Source organism: Microchirus variegatus, assembly GCF_963457635.1.
Source record: "Microchirus variegatus genome assembly, chromosome: 14".
NCBI classification, from domain to species: domain Eukaryota; kingdom Metazoa; phylum Chordata; class Actinopteri; order Pleuronectiformes; family Soleidae; genus Microchirus; species Microchirus variegatus.
The window spans coordinates 15,866,940-15,894,536 of record NC_139815.1 but is presented as its reverse complement, the minus strand read 5'-3'; the positions used below and the strand labels follow the sequence as shown (position 1 = coordinate 15,894,536).

General features: G+C 41.8%; 1 protein-coding gene across 1 annotated transcript; it reads left to right on the top strand.

Moving 5' to 3' along the window:
* Window positions 1–27,597, top strand: nkd1 (NKD inhibitor of WNT signaling pathway 1; the record flags this gene model as incomplete). Its single annotated transcript, XM_083901147.1, has 10 exons — window positions 1–102; window positions 212–244; window positions 450–601; window positions 17,119–17,176; window positions 23,091–23,194; window positions 23,287–23,382; window positions 24,892–25,039; window positions 25,903–25,984; window positions 26,440–26,567; window positions 27,071–27,597. The coding sequence occupies exons 1-10, from the start codon at window positions 78–80 to the stop codon at window positions 27,595–27,597; spliced, it is 1,353 nt and encodes a 450-aa protein (XP_083757273.1). The 5' UTR covers window positions 1–77.

Genomic DNA, 27,597 nt, shown 5'->3' with positions numbered 1-27,597 from the left:
TTCTTTTTCTTCATTTTTAATTTCTTCTTTGGATTATAGTCATCTGATGGTTTTTAACTACAACTCGATGCACAGAAATGGGTAAACTGCACTCCAAACATGGTAAGTCTCCTCAACGCTGCGCGAAAATCAAGGCTGTAGTTCGTGAGCGGCGATACTTTCGAGTAACAGTATTCATTGTCCCGTGTCTCTCTTTTTCTTTTGTCTCAAGCCGCTATTTGTAAACCGAGGGAGAGCCCTGAAGGTAAGAGAACTTTTTTAATTTTTCCTCCTCTGTTACAATATGACACACTTCTCGTATATTCTTAAGTCTTCGAGTTTGGGAGCAGTTTTCGCGGCGGCGAAACTCTTTGAAGGTCCGGCGTTGGTGGAGAAAACACAGAGGGTTGTCCCACAGGGGCAGCGGGACAACACGTTTATTTGGTAATTATGCGTTTCTTTTGTTTCAGGCGACAGTTTTGTAGTGAACGCCTGTTTGGCGCGGAAGGGCATCGACGACTGGCTCGTGAAACAGAAATACTACTGCGCGAGCTCTCGCCTGGAGCAGCAGCAGCAGCAGCGGGACTGTCACCATAAGAGAGGCTGCGGGCTGACGACACGGGTGAGTACGACACCGTCAACGGGCGAGAAGAAGGAATGCGTGTGAAAAAGTGTTTTTTCTCGTCACACCAGTGATGCTTGTCGGCGCCTCGAGCACTCAAGCTCCATCAAAGAGTCTTTTTTTTTTTTTACAGAGGAGATGCAGAGAAGACATTTACTGTGTATATATGTGACTTTTGACTTCTCAGTAGGCTGTGTCATATTAGTAAACATTCACGAGGGTACCATGGAGAGTTGACTTCTATATGTGTTGGCTGCACATTAAAGACATCAAGTAACTTTTTTTTTTCTTAGTTGCAATAGTTTGCTGCAACCCTGCTGCAGTGACCACACCAAAATGAAAGCACATTTCTGATGAAATCTCAAGTGTTTTTCAGTGATCTCAGTACATTATAATTGCACTTCAAGTTGCAAGGGCTCGGTCTTGAGTTTCAAAACAGCCATCGATCATAACCAATCTTTAGTCATGTCCATCTTTGCCTCTCCAGAAATCAAAGCCAGAACCTCAATATTATGGATGCTGTCAACATTAAGCATCTGTGGATCTTGGACATTAAGCTACGATAAGCTTTTTCCGCTATAATGAGCGCCTATGGAGAGGGAAAAGCTTAACACGGACAGCATCCGTAATATTGGGGTTTCCATTTCGATTTTTGAAGAGTTTGAAGTGGACATGACTACAGGTGTCCATGAGAAATGTGCCGATGATTAAGCTACGTTAAGCTTTTTTGAAGCTCCTTGAGATGCACGACTGTGTTATAGCTCAGATATGTGCTTAACTTCCTACACTGGCCAGAGATTACCCAGAGCTGCTGCATGTGTGATCGCAAAAGTCGCCTTAAGGATTCTTAGAAAATTCTTCCATTACATCCTTATGATTGATATCCAATTCAGCTCAGGATTGCAGCAAAGTTAATATTTATAGAGGAGTGAATGGTCACGTATCCTGCGTTCTACATGCTCAAATATTGGAGATTCTCCTGCTGTTGGAACATCTCGCTCAGAAATTGTCCTTCTGCATTCATGTGTGATCAGCAAACTCTAGAGAAGCAGAGGTTCATGTGCTGGGAAATGTTCCTCTTATACTTGAGTGAACAGACACTGTCCCAAGTGGTTCCAGGTGTATTATTCGGTTACTCTCGTAGAGCCACAGCAGTGGCAGGACGCTGGTGGGGACTCTTTTCCCCAGAGCTGGTGTTGTGTCATTGCTGCATGAAAGAACATGATAGATACCATCTTTATTGTTTTGAATACAGCATAAAGCAGTTTATATGGGCCATAAATGAATCTACGAAAACGTGTGAAGAGGAAAAACAAAGACTGAAAGTGGATTCATATTTTTATCACCTTTGTACTCTGCAATCAGTTTAAACATCGTTATAATGCGTTGTTGAGTTCAGTTCTCTGTGTTTTGTCACTTCTACCAATCATTAATGCATAATGCATACCCCCCCAGAAAGCTTGTGTCTGTCCCTGTCTGTCTTTTTCATGGAGACAAACTGAAAAGATGGATTTTAACACTCCCTCAGGTTAAGCTCGCATCTGCTCTTGAAGGGAACAACTGTTTGTGTCTGCACTTATCAGAGGGAATTCTGCAGGTAACAATAAATCAGGTCTGGGTTGAAAGCATTGCCGTGTGGCAGGCTGGTGACAAGTGTGGATTGTAAAGGCAGGGGAGAGATGTCGGAGGTCATGCTTGTTTTTTTTTTTTTTTTTGGCTTGGGTGTAAACACTGTGCATTTGTTGTCAAGTGGTGAAATCCTTTGGCACTGCTTCAGAGGAGCCTTAAGCCTCTTTGGTTAGTGATGCCTTCCTCAAAGGCAAAATGTTTGAGGAATTAGTGCCCATCAAGGAAAAAAAAAGGAAAATTAGTCCCTCCACCCACAATCCAGTCACTGCGAACAGAAATGCATCTGTCTATTGAATGCAGCCCCACTAGGCTCCGTAAGCTCTTGCATTTTCACACATCAGAGCACCTTCTTTTTTCATGGTTTTCCCTTTGAAATACAGTACATAACATGTCTTTTAGCGGCTCGTCATTTTGAAAAACTACATTCCTACAAATAGACTTATTTTAGGGCTGCAACTAATGATTATTTACATTTATTTTCTCAATTAATTCATTGTTTGGTGCATAAAATGTGGAAAAAAATGTTGATTAGAGTTTCCCAACCCTTGAAATGATGATGTTCTCAAATGTCCAATTTATTGATCATCAAGTAGTGGTGACTAATTTAGTAATTGATTAATAATTAATGAATTAATTAAGCATTGCAGCCCTACTTATTTTCATTTCGTTTAACTTTGTCACTCATTTGCTTAAATAAAGGCTGATTTAAGTTGGGAAAACATGCTGTAGAAGTTGAAGCGACCGTCAAACATGAAGTCTTAGGCAACTGAAATATCTTCTGATTCCTAACTGAGTCAGGTATGAAGTCCACCATTGTTTTACCTTGTGCTCAAGGTTTCTTGATAGCTTTTCTTTATCTGAAGAGCAGCCACGGTGTTGCGTGGTGGGTGATGTGAGAGGCAGTGATGTTTTTTTTTTATGAATCTTCTGGTCTGTGGTTGCCATCTTACTAAAGCTTAACATGTTGCGCCCAGATGATTTGAAAGCCGTTAATGCTGTTGTGCTCAAAGCTGCAGTAAATGTTATACAGTAACAGGATCCCACTTGCAGCAGATGCCGTCTGCAGGATGTTTTTTTGGGACTGGCTCAATGAGGAATACTACAAAATATGTCACATGTTGCGGCTTCATTTGCTTTGGGCACTTTACATATTTGAAACCACATCATTATGCTGCAGTTACCATACCTTATTACCACAAAAACAAACATCTATTTTTCTATGTACTGTAGAACTATTCATGAGATTGTGGTGTGTGAAATGTTGGTCTGGGATGGAGCAGAAATGCTCTAAAATGGTTGGGTCGTTTTGAATTAGTGGAGTTCAGTTTGTTGCAAATGGTTGTTATAGCTCCAAGGGAAAATGAATAAAAAACAAGGTCTTTTCCACCATTAACATTTATTTGGGCAGTTTTTGCTTTTGTTCAATTATTATAATATTTTTTTTAAACGTTCAAACCATAGATTTGCCTCTTGCTGTATTTGCCATTCAGTGTCAGAGGACATTATTTGGTTTGTATCAGCAGTGCTTACAGGATTGAATATGCCTCGTGCTCACATGGACATGGGTAATCGAGAGTCTGATTACAGATTGGGACAATTCCATGTTGAGCGTATTCCCACATGGTGTGAGCATTCTGGATACATTAACCAAGTGTCTCCACTGTTTGAGTTGTAAAACGAGGATTAATGGTGTCTGGATTCAAAAACTTAAAGTTTTATATGATCTATTTTCTGTATGGATATATTGGATATCTGTCCATTCAGGATGAATTCACGCTTACGTCTGTTTATTCAGAATAAACACTACGTTATTAACATGAACAAAAACAAGGAATGCATGTCTTGGTCGAATACAGCCGTCTGTTATTTATCGCACAATGCGCAGAAGTCTGGTCATTTTACCAATGTGTAACTGGTCCGAGACATCTCTGCTACAATGCTATCTTCCATCCAATATTAAATTAAATATACGTGGAAAGAGGGTGACATGCTTTCACTCTTTTAACTCAAAGAGCATCTTGGAGGAGCACAGGGGAGACTTATAAACCGCCCCAGGGCTGAGGTGGTGTAAAACTTCAGGGTAACGCACACGAACGTGGTTTTTGACTGGTATTTATTGCACAGCTTCACACGGAACATACGCTGCTATGCTACCACTGCCAATCTCATTTATATCCACTTAGAATGTTTGTGTGCTGATATAAAATCATGTGTGACTTAGCATAAGTGTTAGCTCAATGTCCGAGCACTGTTGTTCTCATTGTTTACCTGCAGGGACTGTTAATTTACCTTTATATGAGTGTTAGCATGTTCACAATAATGTTCGTAAGCTAGCTGATGCGGTGTTTATAATTAAACAGACGCGGTGTTTATATTAAACATGTTAAACACAATTATGCATCACTCAATGTTAATAATTGTTGCTGATTCGTTGCATCCCTACGATTAAGTATTATTCCTCAAATTGAAGCCTCCTGTGAAGAAAATGCACACCATATCACAAATTTAAACTTAAAGTCTTGCCACCTGTTGAGGAGAAGCTCGACCCCACTGTGTTTTTCAGATAAAGACAGAATCCTCTTAGGTTGGAGAACGCGAGTTAATTCGCTTAGCTTTGAAAGCTGTCAAGTTTATTGTATAGGATACCTGGTGAGACAGTTATTTATATCTGCTCTTTTTAAAGCCCCCCTTCCAGCTGAACCGGGCTTCAGGAGAATGTGGGTCGGGTGTCAACAGTAGGGAGCCCACGCCTGGAATTCTTTTGATCCAACCTTTTCCAAACCATATTCCCTGTGGAAACAATGCCAGTGTTAACAGACGTCAATGTTTTGCAGAGCTGCTTATTTTCTTCATTAATGGATATCTGTTCAAATTGTGGCTGAGCCCACACACACACACACAGAGCCTTGAATTCCTAATGTCGTTTCCACGCAGACTCTGGTTTCATTCATGGTTTCAGTCGTCAAATGCAGTGTTAGTCCAGCGTGAACGACAGTCAGTGAGTGAGTGAGTGAGTGGTGTGGGCAGGTGGAACTGTGGCTCTTAGCACATGAGCTCCAGGTCATGTGAGCATGGCCACACTTTCTCCCCTGTGTACTGTATCGTGTCTACACCTACCCATTAATTTGATATGTTATATGCGCCCTGCAGAATTATGTTGCTGTCACAGATACCGATAGGGCCACAGCTTTTCACAACTTAAGACTTCGTGGTTCAGATTACTGCTAGCAAGTTTTCTCTTGGCACCGGATGGAAAAAGAGGACAAACTATATTTGCTGCATGTCAAGAGTCATTTCAGAAATAATCAGATTTGATGGTTTTTCCTCACAAAGTTAATTCTCTCTGTTTTACAGCCCCCTCCCCCTCTATTGATTCCCCCTCTCTCCCCTCCTAGCCTCTATCTGTTTGTTGCATTTACTCTGCAGCTGTGTGTCGGCAATGCTTGGAGTTGTTAGTTGTGACACTGATGGCTCCTCCTCTGCTGCGAAGCGCTGTTTTCAGTAGAGCAAGAGCATCCTCTCCACCTGTACCAAGCCACTGCTCTCACAATTCTAAAGCTCCTATTCTTTTTTCAACTTATATGGAATGTAGACAAAAAGCATAGGTACATCTGACGACAGAATTCGACTCAAAAGTGAATCATGGTGAAACTTCTGCCCCAACTCCATTGTCTCGCAGTTGGTTACCAGCTCTTTGATTTTTTTTTAGAGTAGAAAGGGTTTTTTTCTGGAAGTGGGCCTAAAGCTTTTAAACACATTCCCTCAGCCTCCAACTCCGATAAAAGACGTGGAAGGTTTTGCACCACCGTAGCTTTTTTTTTTCTTGCTTCTGCTGTTGTGATTTTTCTCTCCTTGTTGCTTTCAAAAAGCAAAGGCCCTTTGCCGAGAATCTGAAAGCATCTTTCAAATGCACACTCCTCTTTCTCTCTGCCTTTCTGGCCGTGCGTTTTCTTTTCCCACCGGCTGGCCTCTTGTGCGTGCTGTGTGACGTATGCCCCTCTCCCACTGGGCTCTACCCCCTCTGTGCTCCCATGGGACCGAGGGCCTGTTGTTGCTCTTTGAAGAGGCTGGGAGAAAAGTTTGGAGCCACACTCTAGAGAGAAGAAAAGCCTTTGCCTTTTGGGAGGAGGGGTAGCACCTGGCATAGAGGGGCTCTGTCATTTTTTTCCCCCCATGAGAAGATGTGGTGGAAGTCTGCTGATGTCAGTATAGCTGCGGGACTGGGAGGTTTGAGGACATGCTGGTGGCTTTAATGTCACATTTGGTATCATATGACATACAAATGACTAAAAGCAGGAGTTTCTCCAGTGTGACGAAGCAGACGGGATAACTCTCAGTCATTGTGAATGGTGACTTATGCACAATTGAAAGAATTGATTGACACAGGAATTTGGGGCTAATACCAAGACTTTAAATCTCTCATATTCATAAATAAGATATATGTTTTATTGTTTCTGTTCCACGGCTCTGGCACTACTAATGGAGATTAACTAATGTGGCTCAGAGCATCTTCTCTCTTATGTTGAGATTTTATATACTTTCACCATTTCGTAATTAGCCCAAGCAAAAAAAGTTTGTACTTGCACATTTATGATGTTACACAGTATCTGCGATAAATGAACAACATTTTAGATAAATATATTGGTAAGGTTTAAGGATTAGAGTAAATAAAATGCCTCGGAGCATATAGGCACTTGATCAGGTTTATTCATCTTTATATTTGATGTGCTTAAACTTGAATATTTCCCTGTGGCCACGTTCTGATCTTATCAATAAATATAGTATTTATAAGTCTAAGAAATCTTTTATGAAGTTTGAAAAAAAAGAAAAAAGAAACATAATTATATATATATGTATATATTTGGAGTATCTGTAATTTGGTGTAACTACAAACACAATTGTGTATTTGGCATTTTATAGTATGAGTGAAGTGGTGCTCATAAATGTGCAAATCTGTTTATGCAAGTGTGCAGCATGTCTGCAGTCAGCTGTTCCAATGCACTCCTGAGATGAAAGGCTTGTGCAGCAGTGTGCTCTGGATCTCAGGGGATTAGCAGCTGAGATTGTGCTTTGTTTCCCCCAAATATAGGCTCACTTTGGAGTAATGGATAGCTGTTGATCAAAGTGTCTCTCACCACCTTCTTCAGTGTCACTTGCAGGCACTGCAGCCTGCTATTGACTGCAGAGGTTAATATGTAGATACTGTCAGTTTGTCTTCACTTCACACTGAAACTGGACACAGTTGCCAGCCACTAATGATTATCTCTTATAACTTGCAAAATGTGCAAATTAAGATACAGAAGGGTGAAAATGAATTATCTACTATGATTATTATTAGGCTATTCATTTAAAACCATTAAAAGCTGTGCCGTTGTGGCGTATGGACAGTGGCACAAAAGCACAGCTGCTAGAAAACATTTGTAGAGGAAACACTGAGCTTTGTCTCACAAGAAATATGCATCCATACCAACACAGCTATCACAATCGACTGATAAATCATAGTGTAATCTCATTTGCTGTGTAAACATGTGAGATAAACATTGCACCTTAAACATGATGAAACTCTAGGTGACTGGGACTCCTGCGGCTGCGCTGAGATCGTCCGTGCTTTCTTGTGGGAGCTCAGTGCCCATTTTAATTATCCACTTAAAAGGCTCTGCTGAAATTGGCGTTTTAAGTGTTTAAACCCTGTATAATTCTCTCTTGTTTGTTTATCATGTTCCCTCATGGGTTGGCTCATCCCTGTTCGGTATTAGTGCTGAATAATTTGACTGAAGACTTAAAGTGGCTCTCAAATATGATGAGACATCTGCATAAAACTGTGATTAAACTCTCGTGAGACTGCACATGCACAGGAATGTGCATGCTCACTCAGAGTCCGTGAAAGCACACAGGCCTTCTCAAATAAACATACACACATTACCCATTTGTTGACTCTAATATGTGAATCCATTTATCACTGCTGACAGACGCAAGGCCCCAGTGTGATTCCCTTCCACTTGTTTTTCTTACGAAATAGAAGTAGGGAAACACCAGTGACGGCCTCCACAGCTTCTATCATCATGGCTGTTGTATTTATCCTCCTTGTGTTTGAGGCTTTTGGTGACCAGGGCTCGAAGGCCACCTGAGGCAGGGGGAACAGGGGAAGTGGATTTAGGTAAACAGAGTTGGTAGAGCATTGTGCCTCCTGCAGACAGAGGGTCCAGGGCTCTTCAGCTCTTCCTGTGGCGCCAGGCTGGAGGAGGTATGGATTGTGTGTTAGAGGATGTTTTTGGTGTAAGGAAAGCTAAGCAGAGGAGTGGCACTGCTGAAAGGAAAGCTGCCCTCCCCTGGTGTGTTTATTCTCCACAGGTGCCACAACTCAGAAAGGACCTCAACCCAAACTTGTTTCCGAAGGGGCCTTTTGGCCTGTCTGTTAAACCCAGACCCTCCTGCCATGCTTTTAAAAAGAAACTACTGTACAGTGATTACCCAACCTTTGTCTTCCCCAGACAAAGGTTTTGCAAGGCTACATCCACACTATGATTTTGTTTAAAAAAAACATACATTCTGCTCCAGATACACATGCCTTCCACAGACCTCTGAAAAACGATACAGTTTCACGTATTTGCTTCCGAACTGGTTATTATCAGTCATAATTTGACCATTGGCTATGAATTAAAAGCTCTGTTCACATTGACTTTTAGATTCACCCTATCATTGGTCTCATAAAATAATCCTTTCCCTCATTTTTCAGCATTTTTGTTTCTCTTCAGCAGCGCTTTCTGACATTAGCATTTTGTAGAGAATACCTGCTTCCTGTTTAATCTGACACACCTATGCCCAGTTTACCTGAGTGGTCAAGTGACATAATGCTTCAGAGTTAACACCCACACTGTGTTTCTAAATTAATGCATGCTGATGTGTGTGCAAGTTAAATTTGTTTTGTACATTAATCTGTGAATGTCTGAACTGAATAATTTGCGCCATTGCAAGTTCATTATTGTGAGCGGTGACACAAGCCACTAATTCCAGTCAGCTATGAATAGAAATGTGCCTCTGGCACCAGTGTGCGTGCATATAGTAGTTGAAGTGTCTATTTCTGCCGCTATGTTTACTTGCTAAGTCGAAACACTCTCTACAATTATAGAGATTTTAGTTCCACAGTTAAAAGGTCAGATGTGAGGGATGTTTAGAGGTAGTGGCTTGTGGCTGGCAGGATGTCTACTCCAAACATGCTGTGCTCCTGTGTGCAGGAGAGTGTGTGAATGTGTGTTTGCACATCCACTGAGGATGAATGGCCACCTTGGTGTTGAGGTCAGTCCCATCTGGCCAACATGCATGCGTCAGAGGTTTTCTTAACTGCCACCTGTCACATGGAACTGTGCTGTTAATCGCACAGACAAGATTTAGCAGGCTTGTCATTTAGAAGAGTTGTGAGAAATGTGAACATAATGAATAAATATGTAGATTCTCAATAGTTTGTTTCTCGTTCGGTGTGTGTGTATAATGGCGTGACTGTCAGCATTCCCAGTTGAGTCTGAATTGACCGATAACATTTCTATGAAGTGCACACCATTATCTGTTGGTGCATCAGAGCTTTGTGTGTGTCTTGGCTGTTTCAAATAATTAAAAACCACATTAAAGAGAAGATGCTGATCCTAAACTGATGCAAACCTACTGCCTCAGAATGTTGATTTTAAAGTGAGGAATTTACTTCATTGAATACATTATTTTTTTGAGCAACAGGAAAAAAAAGGAAATTAAATTATGTAAAAATAAATAAGTAACCGAGCATCAATATTTATACCATTTTAAAACACGATCCTTAAGCCCAAGCTAGTGACATGACAACTTCCAGGCTTGTTTCCTCTCATTTGGTTGTGGTAAAAGGTTGAAGTGCCTGTCACTTTTATGCTGCCCTCGAGGTAGACTCTACGACTAAAACCTTGTTCCTCTCGCACTTTGCAGCACTTGAGATTGGCGTCTGAACCCAGCCAGACAAGTGAAGCGGCGTCTCTCCTCAAAGAGAGCTTTGACTAATTGCTAAGTCCCTCTAGACACAGTGCAGCGCACTCACTGTTAAAACACAACTCTCAGATCCTTGAGCAGGGAAGGAGACTTGCTGTCAACCATGTCTTTTAGATGTATTATCCATCCTGTTTTTGCAGTAGTGACTGATACAAATGCACACATTCTGTAAGCCCATTTCACCTCAGCTGGACGTCTGTGCTGTTTTTGCCAGGGAAGTTAAATATTGAAGAGTAAATTAACTTCCTTTCTGAATGGTGAGGTATTCTGTTGTTGTACAAAGCCCACAAGCTTTTGCCAACAATCTGTGTCATTTTGTATATGACTCTCTTTCTCCCATTCTCTGGAAATGAGCTTTGCTCTGAATTCAGAGAGCCATAATGTTGTGATTTGTTGCTGTTGGCAGGCGGTGACTACCTGTAAATCAAGGCCAAGCGACAGGCTGTCTCCATTCCCTTCCAGACCATAGCCTTCTCTTGGGAATGTAAGGTCCCAAATTGGAGTGCATTGGCTGGTGGAGAATGTGCTTTGAGGATTCACCTCTGGCTCAGATTCCCCGTTAACCCTCTAAGTCACAAGGAAGCTTTAGGATAAAAGCATGAGTGGCTGTGCTAATGCTGCTACTATAATGCCTGTAAGTGACTGGCTGTTTATGAGCAGTGTCAGCTAAAAGTTCAGGAAGTTGAGCTGTAGAGTTTGGCCTGGGATTTTGGTCATTAGTGTGAGGGTAGGATCTCTGATGCATCAGCCCACTGGGATTAGCATGGGCCACATTGAGACAGACAACCATTCACTCACACACTCACACACTCACACCTATGGGCAATTTAAAGTGTCCATTTAACCCCTGCATATTTTTGGACACATGGGAGGAAACTGAAGAACCTGGAGAAAATCCACGCACACAGTGAGAAAATTAGAGCTGAAATAATTACTCAATTATTAATCGATTACTGAATGACTCACCAACTATCGATTAATAGGTTTGAAAACAATAATTCTAATTGTTTCAGTTTCTTAAATGTGAATATTTTCCGGTTTCTTTGCTCCACATAACAAAGAAATCATTAAAACTGTATCATTTTGGTATGAGGACAAAAACAAGGCATTTGAGAACATCATTATTTCCAGTTTTGACAAATTTTTCTTTCAACATTTTCTTACATTTTATGATTAAGGATTAATGATCATCAATCGAGAAAATAATCAACAGATGAATCAATTCTGTAAATAATCGTTAGTTGCAGCTCGAGAGAAAATACAAACTCTACACAGAAAGTTTTCATGACCGGGATTCAAACTCAGTGTCTCTCTGTTTCTTTTGCGATGGCAATGTGTTGCCATGCGATTCAATTACCTGTATTCGTCCTTTCAAATTATAAGCACTGTGCCGTGTGGTGTAATTGCATCTTGGTGACATTAGACATGACTACAGTAGTATCTGCAGCTATAATGTTGGCAAACAACACTCCCATCCATTTGGTGAATCAGAGAGATTTAAGAGAACCTTGAAATGAGGTCCTTTCAGAAAATGAAAGCAATTGTTTTCTCTCAATTGCTGCAGGGGTTAACATGCAGCTCGACTTTTGATCTTGACACCTTGTATCCTCTCGCTCTGCTCCTTACTGGTGAGATAAGGCTTTGATAAACAGTGTGATAAAAGTAAATTGCTGTGGTTACATATTTTTCAAATGCTAATAAAGGCTATTACTTTGACTAACAGGGAGGGTTCTGTGCCAGAGGGGCTGGCAGAGTTGTAAAAGCCTATCTGCAGGTGTAAAAGTTTTGTAAATGGGTCAATAAAATGTTGGCCAACTTTACACTTAAAACAGAGAAAAGGGGCGAGGGGGAGGGGAGATTACTTTGAGATCGACATGTTTCCGAAGCACAGACATGAAGGCTGGAAATCTTTGCTAATATTCCACTGAGCCTTTCAGCAGGCAGCCTTTGATGTGAGTGAGGTAATGTGACCAGCAGTGTTTGCAATGCTAATCTGACACAGAGAAATGACTGGTGTCTGCGCTGTCACTCCGCAAAAAGGGAGGCGTCCAATTGCAGCACATGTGGGTCCTGTGATAACAAAACAATTCAGTTTCAAAAACACCAGTCTTACTTTATGTCTTTACAATTTCATATCCAGCAATGTCAGAGAGTTATTTACTCTGCGATACTGTGTAGTTTTTACACAATGTGAGATGCATGAAGGAAAAATGCTCCGCATGCAGGTTTTCTATCAGCCTCATTAAAGTGTTTCTTGGCTGTTCATGTGCATTTGTTTATGTGGAGAATCTCTGCATGACCTGTGTCATGAACTGAAGTTAACACAGTAAGCCATCTGGCATGTGGAGCTTCCTCAACCCCTCCAGTTTTGGTGTTGCCGATGGTGCACTTTAATCACAGAGCAGCTTCTTCCGACCTGCCTGGTGATGGATCCTGACTCTGTGGCTATAATTTCCTTCCGGGGGTGCAGGAAGAGAAGTGGGTGTGTCGTGACTGAGGGGTGTCAGACATGGGGCCGCAGAGTCTGCACAGAGGGTGTTTGTCTTTGACTCTTTCTCTGAGTTGTCAAATTACATATTAGCCCTCTTTCTTTTCCATCAATACTTTTCGAGCCGTTTGTCCAAGTATTTAGCAGGTTTATTGTCCACTGAACTTCAATAGTGTAGAAAAGTAATGAAATTAAAGTATAGGTAGAAAAGTAAAAGCCGAGGAGCAGCAGAGAAGCTTGGGTGTCATCATTCGTGCGCTATTTGTGCTTGTGTAAGGCTGCAAAATTGATTAGTAAATGACTGATGAATTAGATGCAGACAACTTTGATGATCAATTAACCGGTTGTTGACAAACTTAAAATTCCTAAGTAAATACATTCAGATACGAGGAAAAGAAAAAAAATCCATATTCAGACCTGGATATTGTGTAGCTTTTAGTTTATACTCTCTAAAAATAATTGAGTTGCACTCTCAGATTTGTGACCACATGAGAATATTTACTCGTCCCTAAACGGAAACCTTTTTTTCCTTAGCTCTTACAATTGTAATGAGTCGTGCACTTAATGTACTGTAAAGTGCTTCAGATTAAAAGCATCCAACAGGTAGTGCATGCTATGTTAATGGCGCATGTGAGAGGTTCAACATCAAAGGATTTACAATGTGTGACCTCTGGAAAGGCACTGAGTGTCTTATCCAAGGCATTAGAAACACACAGCAGATATGGCTTCCTCTTGGCACTGCAGACATCTCATGAGATCAGATTTTTTTTCATTTGGTTGCTTTGTTGCGAAGCTCTGACATTTTAAACAAGCAAACATCTGTTTTACTGGAGCAAAGTCAAGTAAATATGATGCGTCATGTGATAATGAGGGTGAGCCTGATCGTTGCTGACATCCTACAGTTAAACAGATGTATGAAATGTAGAACTGTTCATTTGTAGTGGCTGACAGTCTGTAGGTGTTGTCTCAAAATTGGCCGCATCACCCCTCCTACGTAAATTGGAACGTCTCGCTTTAGCGCTGCTATGCTATATGATTATCTGAGATCTTTATTTCATGTGTGAAAACTGATCTCCTTTGAAGCTTCACTCAGAAGCAGGGCAGCGCTTCACTACCTCACATCAACACCCTCTATCTTGGCTCCATCTCTGGGCGTCATGTTTTACTGCTTTGGATGAGGCTGTTAAATGTTGCTGGAAGGTGAAAGAACTGCAGAAGACTGGAGCCAGGTTTAAACTGACGTCTGACGATGACTGGTGGTCCACTTCAGCGGCACCACCACACTTACCACATATTGCAGAATAAAGGCTCCAGATTCCAGGAGTAGTGTTGTTCGGTCCTTTGAAACGGCCTCCGGTGTATCTCAGTTTACGCTTTGGAAGGATAGAGGGGGATGGGTATTTCCTCTCTTGAGGTCCTTGGCGAGTAATTCTATGCCTTTAAGCTAATTTGCAGCTCTATTTTTTGTTTTCTTTTTATTTCTCACTTTTCAACATTGAACCTGTGTGTACACAAGAGCTTTAGACATTCCCCATGCTGCACAGCTGTTTTCTCCATCAGTCATTCATAAACTTCAAGTTATGGTTGCATGTTGACATTATATCTGTATTTTAACATTCCTGGCACAAGGACAGCACAGGCAGAATGCCTTAAACTGTCCCTTTTTGAATGTTATTATCACACCGGCCAATATCAATTTCCATAATATGTATAAAAGTAAGAACAACCACTCATCAGTTTCAGTAAAGGTTTCTATATCACCCTCTCTATTGCTGGCTGGCTTTTATATCAGTGTTGGTACTCTCAGTTGTCTCCTTTATTGAAAATTCCAGTTAAAGCTGAAATTATCTTGGTGAAGCACCATTGCCATCCCAGTCTTCATTATTTTTGGGTCTTCTGGTCTCACCTTGCTCATTGCTATAGGCCCCTTCTGTGTTTTCCTTGCGACTTTATGTCAGCAGCAGAGCTTTAAACGTTGCCGTCCTGAAGGTGTTTTCTCACGGCGGGTAGAGAGTGAAGCAGGAGGCACCCAGTTGCAGTCTTAATGAGATTTTTCCTGGGTTTTTGATGGAGTGCCAGTGGTGCTGCCATTGCTCCAGAGGCCTGCCCCCACTGAGTCCTGGCGTTCGATCAGGGGAAGCTGTCGTCGGCCACATAAATTGTAAGCCTCTGTGGTGGGCCGTAGAGGCAGACAACACAGAGACCGAGAGGCCTTGTGGTACTTTCCCACAATCACATACAAGTACATATTACGTGAACTTTAATGTACCCTTTTGCTTTAAACAGGCACACAGAAAAAAAAATGTCCCTGATGGGTCCATGTCTGCAATGCCAGAGTAAGGATAATGCTGGAGGAAACTTTTCTGTCTTAACTCAAGGGACTTCTGCCAGCATGTGCTCACTGTTTTACTCCTTACAGTATATACATTTACATTTTAATGCAAAATTCAATGAGCGAAGAAGAACATTTCATAATCTTATTGCATCCAGAGAAGGCATTTCAGCTACATTCTGCTCTACAGTTCAGGATGTACTCAATCAATACTTTATCTCAAATTGATCAAATGATATTTTAGGCCCTTAACCTTGGAGAGTTCCATAATATGAGTTTATCTAACCTTTCAGAACTGATGACTTTTGTGGAAGTCAAATTCACATATTCAATGTAGTTCAGTGGTGAAATTAACTTTAGAATGATGGATGGACGTATGTTGTGTGATCCCCAAGTTGCATTTTCATAATTTAGTACAAGTTTAACGACATATTGCACATAAACAGAGCTAGTTTAGCTGCAGTCCTCCACCCTCTCTCTCTCTCCCTCCTTTGTCTTTATCAGCAGCACCTGCAGCCTCACAGCAGGAGTCTGCTCCTCTTTCTGTTCTTCTTCTCTACTTCATTTCCTCCTCTTTAGGAATTTTAGATAAAGTGTGTTTTTTCCAGGTGAGACACATTTGCAGGACAAAGACAGCTCAGCTTGCTAGCAAAACAAAGGCAACAGTGTCAGAGCAGGTGCAGTCACTCACGATTGAACAGAAGACCACAGTTAAAGACGTGCTGAGAGTTTTTATATGGACACCATGTTTGAGGAGTTATATCATGAAGCCATATTTTTAAGATATATATATATGTATATATGTCATATTTTACTGCTTTATCCTCCACATGAGGGTCACATGGGCAATGGTGCCAATCCCAGTTGACGCGAAAGGCAGGCATACCCTGGACAGGTCTCCAGTCCATCACAGACAACCATCCACAACCATGCCACTCACACCTACGGTCAATTTGTGTCCAATTTCCCTAATCCCCAAATCTGCATGCTTTTGGACTTTGGGAGGAAACTGAAGAACCTGGAGAAGCCACTATTTACCGTGTGTGAAGACACAAAAATTCTGTATTCGCTTTGCAGAATCTTTAAACGTGGCATAAACAAACAAACAAGAAAACAGTGCGACGCAATGGAAAAATGTACCATGCAAAACAGTGATAATATTTACATAAATATTTACTTAGATTGGTGTTTGAAGATTGTGGATTATGCTGTTGTGGCTGTCTTTGTATCCACAAGCCACATGTATGTGTGGGTGGGTTTATGACCAGTGTTGAAGGAGTTTTAATAATAATAATAATAATAATAATAATAATAATAATAATAATAATGATTTGGTTTTCTAAATATCATGTAAACACGTTAGTCCGACTAAAATCTAGCTAGTCTTAATTATTAGAGGAGGTGTTTATTGTTTATGAGGTTAATTATTAATCACCCCTGCCAAGTAGATTTGCCCGAGAGCAGCATAACTCAAAAAGTAAGAGCCAGATTTTAATATAATATAATAGTATGTAAATTAGGAACAAATTATTAGATTCTGGTGGTGATGTGGAAAACTGAGTATTGTTGGCACTCTCTGAATGCTTTCTCCAGTTATTAAGGTTAATCAACATCTATGATAAGTGTGCTGTTAATGTACTGACTGAAGGCCTTTGTTGCTGTAGATTTTGTGCAGTGGCACGAGAGCAATCTTATATGTGTGCATGTACTAGTCTTTGAGGCTATGACTGTAATGCAACATGGAAACCTTAGACTATTCCACAGATGCTATACAGATAGAACAGTCGGGGACAAAAACAAGCCTCTAAATGAATTACTGCGATGATAGCCCTCTTCAGAAATAGCCCAGCACTAATTCTAAGAATTCCCTGCAGGGGTGACTGTAGTGATTTTTGGTATATAGTTATAGATAGATAGATAGTTTTTTTTGTAGTCCAATGCTGAGTTTGTTTCAGTTTTCAGTTCTCACAGTTACTTTCCCAGCAGTTTTACTATGTTCATATGTAAATAAATAAATGCTGAAGTTTCAACCTGTGCTTTTTGATTTTCTCATTCCAGGACTCCATGGATGAAGCATGTGCAGAGGGAATTGGTGATGAACACTACGGCTTAGAAGGTAGGCACTTTGCTCATCATCATCATTACCACTAAAGTCAGAGACCTAAAACTCGATTACAGAGGGGGCCAGAATTAAGTTAAATTTTGAAAATCAAAACTGATTGATTGATTGATTGATTGATTGATTGATTGATTGATTGATTGATTGATTGGTGAACACTGTGCTTCTTTATTTAATCGAACTTGGACGTGTCATGTTAAGATATATTAGTGAAAGCAGAGGATACTTTTTTATTTAGAACAGCACGTACAGGCATGTAGTCACATCTTAGCCAGTATTTTTCTCTACACAATACTTATTACTTGACGTGTAAAGCTGAAAACTACAAACGAGGGCCTAACCCCCTTGTGGTTCAAGCTCAGTGTTTTCAGTCAAAATATACCTTGTTTATTTCTTTTAGGCAAGGTAACTTCATGTGTGGTTTTACTGTATGTCAGTGGAGGAGCAGAAAAGACATGTAGGGCTCTATCTTGTACCCTGGGCAAAGTGTCCATCTGGCACAGTTGTAATTTTTATACCCAGCATCTGTATTGATCAGGAGGTATTTGCCCATTGTAATCTTAAGGCAGCAGAAAGTCAATGCACCATTGAGCAACAGAAACCTGGTCTACACATGGCGTTAGCTTCAGGTCCTTCGCCTCCTCTTCTTCATCTGTTATATTGGTTAAACAGGTTGAATGTCGGTGCACTTTCCTTATCTGGTGCAGCCTAATGTAGTTGTTGATAGGACACAGGATCAGAGGGTCCACTGGCCAAGGAACACATACTCATCAGTGCGGGGGTGCTGGCTGCTGAGGCTTCACACACAGACACAAGAGCGCATCCTGCTATTGTCCTTCTGCCTCTTCCTCCCCTCATGAGTAAACTGTTATACTGCTGATTCAGCTGAGAATTGAATGCAACCAAGCAAAGTTTCTCACACATTAGTGCTGACACTATGTGTTGTCTTAAATGGAAAACAGCAATTATCTGTATTGCAGTGGCGCATCATGTGAGACCGTGCGCTCCTGTCCCATCACCATCGACTCAAACCTGCCTTTGGCACATTTCTTTAAATTTCCTCAAACCTTTCTTTATAAAGGCTGATTTTCATCTCTGGTTGTTTATTTTGCATTTATTCTGCTCGCAATCTTGCCACTTAAATAGCAATGCACTAGGCACAGGTGGGCTTTTAACCCATTAAGGCCTGAAGCGCCTGAAAAAAATGTCTCTAAAACCTTCAATGCCTACTGAATGACTGATTTCTCAGCCTCTGTAGCAGATAGGAACACTGTTCAAAAATATTTGAGAGCTTACACCTCTGGCTTACCTGTGAAATTTAGTTTATTTAGATACAAAAATGTAAAATTAAAGTATCAACTTGTAATATCAACTTGTGTCAGTGCCTTGATTTAGTCCTGATGAAGTGTGAAGAACAAGAACAGCATGTAATGACTGTAACAGTCTGCTTCACATGTGACGGTGATGATGCTTACAGCGCTGTGGCATCTGCAGTTAAATCCACTGTCACCCCTGGTGCGCGGTTGTAAACACTCCGTCGATTATGGTGGTATTTATCGTCATTATCGCCGACCTCGTCGCCTTCAAACATAATTATGTCTTAACCATAAATCCAGGTCGATTTTTTCAGCGCGCGAAGCTATCAGCGATAACGTCATCGAAGACGAAACTCTTCAAAATCGCTGCCTTCAGAAATCTCTCTGCTGTCAGAGTCCTCCATGTTTGCTCGAAGTAATTTCAAAACAATGTCCCGAGGAACCCTTATACCCCCCGAAATTGACGTATCCGCTTTACCGCCGTCTATGGTAGAATAAAACGCGCAGCCGATCTCTCGGCGTCAATGGTAGAAGTGCGGCAATGCTTTCCCGGCGTCAATGGGTTAAAGGGAATCACAAGCTGTGTTTGGTTGAAATGATGTTAAACCCAAAACATCCATCCATTATCTACCGCTTTATCCTCCACTGGAGCGTCTCGGGGGGGTGCGGTGCCTATCTCAGCTGACATAGGGCGATAGGTGGGGTACACCCTGGACAGTACACCCAAAACATACCTTGCGCCTTGAGCCTCACTTTGTGCCGAAATTACTTGCAGTGTAAACAGCAAATTTGGAGAAATATGAATGAAAGCATGCAAAACACTGTTGGTGCACTTGTTCCTTTCCTCTCTGCTGCTCCACATCTATTCTCCAAGTGCCAACAATGTGGTTATGAGGTACCCCCTTCACCTCCCCTCTTGCCTCTTGCCTCTTCGCCTCCTCGCCTCCTCCATCCCTCATTCACGCCTCCCTTTCACTCCTTCATGTTCTTTCGCTGATGTGATGTGATCCTGGATTAAGAGCCGCAGGAGGAGAAAATCTCTCCCTCCCATTTAAAGAGGGTTGGACGTGAGGTGCAGGCTGAAATGAAGAGTCGAGTGAGACCAGCTCAAAGTTTTGAAGTGTAGCAGGCATTTTAAGTTCCGTTTCAGCGGATAATAGACAAATTAGTGAGACAAGAGATAACATGCCTGATAAATGGAGTTTTAAATGATGTTTAGTCACTGGGCTGAACTGAGCTTGTCCTCCCTTGAAGACAGATGCTATAAATTATATGCAGTTCATTCTCCATGATAAAAAAAGTAAAAAAATGTTCAGTCAAGCAGAATGACAAACAGTTTGGTTATTCCATGGTTGTCGATGTCGATTGTTTCATACACAGACTAATTTGGCATACGTTTTACGTCTTACTTTTGTGTGTTGGAGAAACTGTCAAATATTCTGGTAACAATTATCGAAAAAGTTCTTTATTTTGGTTTGATTTGATTTGGCGTGTTGTCATTATTTATGGTTGCACATCATTTTTAACAAGTTGCACTCTTGTTTTCACCTTTTTCCATTTTGAGGGGCAGGAAAATGAGTCCAGGTGAAAAGTTTGAAAAGGTTTTTTTATTTTTTATTTATTCTTTTTTTATAAATCAGTGGCATTTTCATCCACACAGACTTGGCGTTTCGGGAGTCCTGAAATGGGTCCTGAGTGGGCAAATCTCAAAATGACACCCTTGTGTTTTCGTGTAGACAAACAATAGGCAACTTTGGGAAAACAATGATGTCATAGTCCGATCTCTGTCTTGCGCTGGCATTCTCTGTCAATATCTTAGTCGTTGTTCTCCTCCTGTGTTTGGAGATTGTTTGGTTTCTGGTTTAGCAGCACATACTGGTCTGGCATATGTACTATAGCATGTATAGTGGTTTTGTGTGGATATCGACATTTCCTGAAACGATGCTGTTGTTTATGTTCCGTTTCATGTGAAAAGGGCCTCAGTTACAGATTATTCACATGGTAAACACCACAGCTTTCTCCCAAGAAGCTAAATCAATCAATATGGAGTGTCTTGACTTTATCAATACTTTCAGTTTCAGTTTGCTTCTGAAGGAGGGGAAAAATATTTATTTCAGCACATCTGAGCCTCACCATCCCAAAATCACCCTGGTACCTAGTGCTGTGCTGTCTGTGAGGGAGGACAGGCTTGGTTATATTTAATGCAGCTAAGCTGGATGTGATTACTCACAGTATGTTGCAGCTTTCCCAACCTGCCAGAACTTGTGTTTGTGTAGGTGTACGAGTGTGTGCACACACAACTGTGTAGTAAGACTGCTGGAAAAGGTTTGGCGTGGACGCTGCCAGCTTCAACTGCCCTTGTCCTGCCCCTCAGATGTTATGTGCAGCCAGTTCCCTTGTGGCAGCTTCGCTCATAAAGAGGGAGCTTATGTCTGTGGTGGTGGGTTGGGGGGTCATGGGGTGATAGCAGATTGCTGTTACTCCTCCCGGCATTTTATTAGCTCCGAGATAAGCATCTCACCACCATATTGAGCCTGCTACGGAACAGATTTGCCCCTGCACACAATGTTTCCTTTAAGCACCTCAGATGATCAAGCAGCGGGACCCAAAGTGCTGCTCCTCTCCAAAAAGCTGGTGAAAGCTCCCCAGGATGACGCCTTTCATTTCTGGCATTTTCCAATATCCAGGGATGAGACAGGTCCGCTTTGATCTGCCTTGGATCAGGAGGAAAGAAATTGGGCTGTTGTGTCTGCTCTGTTGGCGAGCAAACAAACAGTGTTTCAGATTTGACTTGGCTTAATTAATTAGTGATTCTGTTTTACAGCTGGTGTGATCCTTTTCCAAAAGGTTTGAGAATAGGACTTCAAAGTGTGGTGGGAGGAGAGAGGAGGAGGGGAGGGGGAGGGGGTTGTCTGTGGGGTTTTGGGTGTGTTCATAGACTTTATAGGGCTTCGGTTGGGGGGAGCAGGATGCTTAAAGCAAAGGAAACTATCAGAGAGGAAACGAGGGCTGTGGCTGAGAACTGACACAAAAAACCAAATAAGTAAATATTTCTGGATAATGCACACACTCCCTGATGACTGACATGTACACCTTCCATATCTGAGATAAATGTTCTCTATGTCTGTAGTCCCATGTTCCAAACACTGGCTTTCAAAGCAAAGCGGTAACACATAACACTGAAGTATAAGCACTCGTCTTGACAGTGAGAGTTTTGTTATTTTTATCTACCTGGGCGGACCACTGCATCGCACAGTGTAACTACTATGTTTCGTCAATCGCTTTTAGGGATTCTCATCCAAACACTGCCAAAGTTGGTACTTGGTGAGTCACCTGCCAAGTTTGAAGAGTTGATAGATAGACGCCAGGTAGTTTTTTGAAGGCAGAAGTAACCATGTTTGGAAAAGCAGGGACGAGCCTAATGGAGACCTCGTCCGTTGCATGCCTACTTCAATAAATAAATAAATAAATAATTTAAAAAACTGGAATTTATGGATTGAAATCAGATCTTTATAGTAAAAATCTATTTTTTTAAAGGTGCATTATGTAATAAATCTAAAGCCACTAATATGTCACAGAGACTCAGGAATAATGTTCATATAACATCCTGAACTCACCAACAACAACAGTACACCCAAAATATTTGCATTAAAAAAAATATTTTGCAGACTGCAAATCATGTTTATGTTTTGGCATGTGGCGCCACCTACCGCCGTCTACCGGTCATTGCAGTCAGTAGAGTCTCAGCTACCGAGCAACCACGGGTAGCCAGTTAAGTCAGAAAACGAAACCTAAAAGACCTTGGTATTTTGAATTTGAATGTAGTAACAGTTTTTGGCCTCATTTTGACATATGGCACCTTTAATTCAGCCCTAGAATATAGAGTATTATTACACAGTGAACTCGTTCCTTAGCCTTGACTTGATGAGATATTGCAGTTGCAATACTTTTAAGACAGAATCACAATTACATATTTTCCCCAAATCGTCCATATCCGTGGTTGCATCCAACTGCAAAGCAGTATTCACTGTTGTTTTATTGATATTTTGATGTTTTCATCTTACAGGCCTTCTTTGAACTGCAGTTATCAAGTTTGTATTTGACATCCAACACTCAAAATAAATGGCTCTCCCAAAAGTTCCATAGTGGATGCACTTTTTTATGATCATCAACGTTTTATGATCATGTTTTACTGAACCTTGCACTACATAACCACAACAAGGAAACAGATTGATCCTCACAGATCAATCTGTTTCCTTGCACAAGTCCAAATGCATTTCAAAAGAGTTGAAACAACAAGAAGCTGTGAGCGCTGTGTATGAAGTACACAAAAACCTTGAAATATTTTAAATAACCAAGTTAAATTTGAAATAAAAATAAAGTTATAGCCCAATAATGGTCGTGTAGATTTATATCCGATTGAGATTGCTTGAATGTATGACACAACTTAATTCCTGCTGCCAAGCTCAGAAGCAGGAGTCCATAAGCAGCACTTGAAGGCGATGACATATCCTCAGGTTATGACTGCACGCAACATTTCCATCCTCAGGCTCACTCTTTTATCTTTGTGTGTGTGTGTGTATGTGTCATTGCAGTGGCTTTGCCCCCAGAGAAGATAGACAGCTGCTGTGTGGAGGGGAAGATGCACGAGAGGGTCAGCCAATCTCCCACAAGGCCACAGAAACAACTCCAGTTTGAAGTGAGTGTTTATTACTTCCCCCGTGGATGAAACCAGTGCAATGGCGGGACATTTACAAATGGTGTTGATGGTTCAACATTGTGCCGTTTCAGGAGCTCGAGTGTGCTGTGTCAGTGGAGGAGGATAACAGACAGGAGTGGACTTTCACCCTCTACGACTTTGACAACAACGGCAAAGTAACCAGAGAGGTAATAACCACCTGCTGGGTTTTAATCAGGAAAATCAATAAATGGAGAAATTAAATACATTTAATTGCAAACTAAACCTAAGCACACATTTCTAGAGACTGCCAAAAGACTGGTCAGCAATTTGCATTTTACTTTAAAATGAATCAATAACTTAATTGTTAGCTTTCTTCTGGCTTTTTTGGTCCTCAAAAACAATGTGGAGATAGAAGTTATAAACCTTGAACCCAGTCTCTCTCCTAAGAACCAAATCCAGCACAGTCTGTGTGTTCCTGTGTCTGTGAGGTACCTTGTGTCGAGTGTCTGTCTGGTACAGATCTGAGAGAACATCCAGAAAGGCCTGTGTTTTTTTGAGAGCAACTTGAAACGGAGAAGAGAGACTGGAGCTGTCCTCTGTGTAGTTGGGTGTGCGCCTTTTTTTTGCATTGCCTGTGGCTCCACAGCTCATGAGAGTGCTTTCTTCTCTAACTCCTTTTTTTTGTATTACCCGATCACACAAATGAAAAAGAGAATGGAACCAAAATGATACAGAAAGATTGTGTTTTTAAAACCAGTATGTGGAACCAGTCCCTGAAGAATTCATAATAGTCCTTTTTACTGTGAGTCAGAATGGCACAGGCTTAACTCTCAGCAGTTTTGTCAAATGAGCTCCGATGAAGAAGCTTCACAAAGAAAAAAACACTGACAGGATATTAGAGACTGTGTGAATCAGATTATTTTACAGGTGAAATTTCTTACAACAATTATGACTAGATATGCTCTGAAAAGATCTTGCACTGTTGCTAACACCCAGGAGAGATCCGTTAGCCAAGTGTGATGCTTAAAAGTGCAAATAATTCTTCTTAAATACCACAAGAGACATTTTTATTTTTATGTTTAACAGTCAAATATGGTTCAGTTACCCCGTTCTGGTTTTTGTGTTCAAACAGGACCCTACCCCGACTCAGCCACAATCTCCAGTCAGCCTCCATCCACTTTTAATCATCCTGAAATGTTACAGTTAACTGTAGCATTCATGTTTCTTTGTGAATGCATTTGAAAACTACACAGACGCTGCTCCATATGCAGATGTGATGTCAGAAAAAGCGTTGCAGAATTGAACAGAGAGAGTGTGGAGCTTACACAGCTGTAACTTTACTGACATCTCAGTCAGCCTCCTCTGCTTCTGTAAAGACATTTCTTTTTATGAATTTATACCTTGCCTACACGCTGTCTGATCCCGTCACTTGGAAAGCAGAAGTAAAACAACTGACATAAATGTGTTTCTCTGTTCTCTGTCATCTGAGTCACTTCTTTAAATGCCAAGCAAGTGAGATACATGCTCAAAGCTACAGAATTTGGTACTCTTGATATAAAAGTGATAATTGTCTTCAACCATGTTCTCACTTTCAGTGAAAAAAAACAACTTCCACACCACTATTCATTTTTGTTATACTTTATGATAAAAGGAAGCTGCATATGGAATAGTCCAGATGAAACACATTCCCTTACACTCTGTGTCTCCCCTCACAGGATATCACCAGCCTGCTCCACACCATCTACGAGGTCGTGGACGCCTCCGTCAACCATTCGCCTGGCAGCAGCAAGACGCTGCGAGTCAAGCTCTCCGTGGCACCTGATTCCAGCCGGCGGTGGAGGAGTTGTACACAGGGTGCGGCAGGTAAAGCCTGCATTAACACAGTGGGTGGGGGTGGAGAGGAAGAGAAGGTGTTTTAGGGTCCCTCTTGTGTTGCCTGCTGTCAGCTCAGCCAGCGATGTGTTTGTTGTCATGCAGAAAGGCAGCTGCTTCAGGCCTGTCAGAGCTTTGTTCCATGTAGTCTCTGCATCGCTCCATCTCTCCCACTCAATGGGGTTCATTTTTAATGATGGGGGGGAGTGACAGAGCCAAGAGTGGGCCCCCTCCCTCAGCGCCTTCAAATACTCTGAAAGAAACCTTAAGAGATGTGCTGAGCTCTTTTGATAACCACAGCCATTTTTCTTTTCTCCAAAGTTCCTTTTTTTCCTCCCGTCTCCCCCCTCTCTCTTCCTGCCCCCCTTCTCGGAGCTGCTGGGAAAATATAGCAACGCTCAACTTAGCTTTTCTCACTGATGACTTGGTAAACAAGTATTCAGTGGAAAAAAAATCTCTCAAAAGTATATATTCCTGTTTGTTTGCATCCTATTGTTTCGGCTATAAATATCCATCAAATGATTTTACATTGAGCAAGATTTGAAAATATCACCAGTTCCCTTCATGCTAATTTCAAACTCCATCAGATCTCACAGCCTTAAGAAACTATTTCTGAAGTCTGGATGTTTTTTCCATTCCATGCCTTATAAGTGGCTGGAAGTTGAAAGTAGAATAAATGAAGCATTGTTGTTTTTGATTTTCTATCGTCCTTCAAAGTACAAATCCAAAACAAAGGTTGCTTTCTTCTGAGGCTTGTGTGACTGTTGTCATGTGTGTTAGTGTGTGTGTGTGTCTGTGGCTTCTCTGTGTAGCTCTCTTTGATTATAGCCCTCTTGTCTTTCACACATACACAGACTTGTCCCACCACAGAGAAAAAAATGATAAGTCTATAGAAGACCCCAAGACTACAGACAAGAAGACTCGAGCTCTCCTAAGGTAAGCCACCTCCCCTGAATATTTTTGGTTTCTATAATTAGAAGTTGTGGTGTCAACAAAAGGGAGAATATCAAGTTTATTATTATCACCCTATATTATTTTGTTTTAACTATTTGAAAACTAGAAAACATCTCATAAAAAGTTTCAAGTCGCAGTTGTTTTTCCACACACTTGGAATCCGCACTTCTCTTCGAGTCTTAAATTAGTTTTGCCCAAAGTGACATCCACTGTGCTCAGGAGCCGTTGACAGCGGAGGATAGAGTCAACCCTCTGTATAGACACTTAGAGCTGAGCTTCAAACCTATGATTTTCTAGTTACAGTCTCACTTCTGTAACAATTACACTGCTGCTGCCTGATCATAAGGAACACTTGTTTTACTTTCTCCAAACATTACCATACTGAGCCCAACTGACCTAAACTGCAATCTAATGAAAGGTGCCGCTTGTGTCCACAGGCGCCACCACAGTGACCACCACACCCAGCCAGGCTGCCAGCGCCACTGTGTGGATGAGAACCTGGAACGCAGGAACCACTACTTGGACCTGGCAGGCATCGAAAACTACACATCCCGCTTTGGAGCTGGTGAGTGGACTGAGGCCAGGGGTAGGGAGGGGGGGGGGAGGAGGAAGAACCACAGACCGTGGCCCCTTTGAAGCTTCATCCAGGGGCCCTCATTATTGCGGCACCTGCTTGGAGCCATTAGGTAGCATGACCAGCACGCTGAGCTTGTCGCCAATACAAACATCTGGGCTCAGGCAAGCACAATATGTCAAGTGTTTAAGACTGAGACCCATCAACAGAACACACTGTTGAGAAGTGAAATATTAGGTCTAATAAGAAGAAGCCTTGATCTGATGGTAAGTGATGACATGTGATTAGTTTAATATCTGTTTTGTTAGGAAAGTGCTAACAGGAATGTGTCTTGAGTCACAGTGTGACAGGAAGAGACGGTCTGAAATTAATCTACCAGAATCTTGTCATGGAGATTTTCAGCACATCTTTATTAGTGAGCAGTAAATTATCGTTTGTTTTTTTGAAGTTTGAAGTTTATCTCGGCTAAAATATTACCCATGTGTGTCTCACAGCTCCTCTCCAAGAGCCGGCAAAGGCAGAGCCACAGACCCGGCCATCCAACCAGACTCGCTCTCGCTCCCATGAACCGGAAAACGGCCACACCCATTCCCACCACCGCCGCCTGCACACTATTGTGGACACTGTTGCTTTGGAAAGCCTCCATCCTCCACGGCAACGAGGCCAGGACTCAGGGAAACACGGCCTCCGTTCTCCTAAGGCCTACATCCGCACACCTCCTGCTCAGATCAGCGGGAAAGTGATGAGAAGCCGCTGTGCTCCTCCCCCCCCTGCCCTGCCCAGCCAGACCCCTCCTCACCAGTCCACAGCCCCCTACCGCAAGCACAAGCAGCGGTCCAAGGAGAGCCACCGTGCTTTAGGCCCTCTGGCAGCTTCTGGACCAGTGATGGAGAAGGAGCAGGTGAGGGACCTGCCCAGTGTGCTGCTTTACGAGGGTGCGCTGGCACAAGTGGTGCAGCGGCATGAGCATCACCACCACCATGAACACCATCACCACTACCACCACTTTTATCAGTCCTGA